Raw genomic sequence first — 2,434 nt, 5'->3', positions numbered from 1 at the left:
GTGGCTTAAGGGACTACACCAATGGGTTATGGAGCCAAAAGTAAATGATCTGAGGAACCAGTAATGGCCACTAAGGGCCCTTTCCAGGTTTTCTTTCTCCTAGGTCTGGAAGAAGGTAGGAGCACTGGGCTGGTAAGCTGTTCCATAATCTTGTCAAGAATGAAATCAGATCCTCATTAGCACTGCTGGTAGAGTTGGTAAACAGGTAAGACGTCAAAGAAAGTGTTCACAAGCAGTAAACACACACTCTTACACTCCCCAAACACAAAAGTCCCAGTAATTATACACAGACACTAGCACTCTCATCCTCACCCATTTGCATAATATCTAGCTGACCATTACCTTAACTACTAACTTTTCATTCATAGTAACCACCTATATTAGCAGACTACGGAAGGCTGGACAGCCTGCAAATACAGACTTTTGATATGCAGCAATCAATTATGCTGTGGAAATTTCAACACAAAAGGACGCACATTGCAACATGCTAACTTCTCTTTCACAATAACTTCCTAAATGTGTCCCCACACTTCTCAAATATACTTCATTATGAGGAATGCTTCTCATTTGAGTTTAAAAAAAAGCTCATGTTCCAAAGTGAAAGGGCCTCTCACACATTAATTGGAATGGTAATTACTAAATCATAAATCAGTAAAAAAAAAGTAGCACAAGCTGCAAGTTTCTAAGCAGTTAGAAACTTGTTAGCACTGTTTCACAGTCTGACCCTTACTACAGATTATAAAAGGTGGTGTTCCACACTTTTGATGCATGCCCCTCAAGTGCCTCAGATTTTCAGGGACCTCCTTGACTGTCTCAAAACTTTTAAGGTGCTGGATTGCAGTCAATAAAAATGATAAGCACTCACTACAGACCAAAACTTCTTTTACTTAAGAAAATACATGTTAATATACAATTATTTCAATTTTCAAAGTTTATAGTTCCACTATTTAAAAAGGGTCGCTGATTTGGTGCCTTGCTCACAGATTCTGGAGGTTAGAGGTATGTGTGTACAGTGTAAGGCAGAAGTCTGAGAGCCAGTTAAGCATGTGTGTGTAGAAGTTTGAGAGCTAGTTAGCATGTGTGTGCACGTACAATTAAATGCATGAAAGCTACAAAGAAAGCAATGAATAGGAAACTACCAAATATACTTCCATGATAACACTGAAAGGAGCCGAAACACGTGAATAACTGCACGTACTCAAATCTCTGTGAAACAATCCCAGATGACAGCTAAACTTCAAAGACGCACACAACATTCCTTAACTGTAACGATGCAAGATCCATTATTGAATTACAACACGTTAACTCATGTTTTTAGTACGAGCAGTAGTAAAACCTCCAAAATTAGTTGAGCAAACATTATACAGATAAATCTACCACGTATTACTGCATTACAAGACATTAATGTTGTATGTACCTCACTTATGTTGTATTCGTGCCTTCAACTATAACAGACAAGTATCGGAAAGTTTACCTTCTTTTCTTTCCCAGCGATCAACGATAAAGTCACAACCGTCCACTTCAGCCAAAGCTCGGCAAACTTCCGCCTGGGTTTCCATGATCATAAGTTCCATTTTTGTCTTTATGTCATTCTTATGCTCCTGCAAGACTTTGATGTCAGTCACTGGCATGGCCATAAAAGACCGACACCGTTCCAAGATATCATTGCTCTCTCCAGGTGAAGAAGGTTTGGCCACCATTTCAGCTTTCTGAAAGTGGCTAAACCCGGCTACGAGCCCCGCTACCACAGCAGCACCGGTGGCTACAAGGAATGACCGTGTGGCTTTTTTCCCAGTTTTGTCTTTGGCATTTTCAGCAGCCGCGGAATAAAGACATTTTGTATTTAGACGTGCTGCAGACGTGTTATTTAAAAAGAAAGTACTCTGGCATTCATTTGGAACACTGTGTTTCGCAATCACAGTACCTCTACGTAAACATAAGGAAACTGCCCTTGCAGTTCTACAGGCATTGACTCCTGACCACATGTTTTACTACAACTGGAACTATCACAACTACACCTACGGAGGTGAAACCCTTCTGTTTCTGTTTGAGTAACGTGCTAATGCTCTACTTGCGCTGCCGCAGACAACACAAAACCTACCGTGGACCCGCCTTACAACTCAACTAAGATGCCCTCCCTTATACTTGTGCATTCTGGGAAATGTAGTGTAGACTCGAAGTGTACCCTGGAAGGTAGAGTAGCAACGACCGATAACGTAACTACATTCTCCGATAGAGTTCTCCTGACATAGTCCGAGTTTTATCACTCGGAGGCAAGTCGGTTTGTCATCAGGTACCCACCCTGGCTAATAAGAGCCTTCCTACCCCCTGAATTTTGAATTAGCGGTTTATCTGAAATACCAGATGAGATTCCAGTTTGCCGAATACTTCAAAGAAGTACATCGTTTTATGATGTATACTACATTTCGATGGC

The 2,434-nt window shown here is 41.0% G+C and overlaps 1 protein-coding gene across 1 annotated transcript in view; it reads right to left on the bottom strand.

Moving 5' to 3' along the window:
* Positions 1-2,124, bottom strand: part of CPOX (coproporphyrinogen oxidase) — a 342,309-nt gene extending 340,185 nt beyond the window's left edge. Inside the window, exon 1 of the mRNA XM_044072354.1 lies at positions 1,475-2,124. Within this exon, the coding sequence (XP_043928289.1) occupies positions 1,475-1,985 (511 nt within the window). The 5' untranslated portion in view covers positions 1,986-2,124. The remainder of the gene's footprint in view (positions 1-1,474) is intronic.
* Positions 2,125-2,434: the final 310 nt, after the last annotated feature.

This window comes from Protopterus annectens, chromosome 5.part0 (assembly GCF_019279795.1).
Source record: "Protopterus annectens isolate FY-2018-M chromosome 5.part0, PAN1.0, whole genome shotgun sequence".
Lineage (NCBI taxonomy): Eukaryota > Metazoa > Chordata > Ceratodontiformes > Protopteridae > Protopterus > Protopterus annectens.
This window is presented reverse-complemented; position numbering and strand designations above follow the sequence as displayed.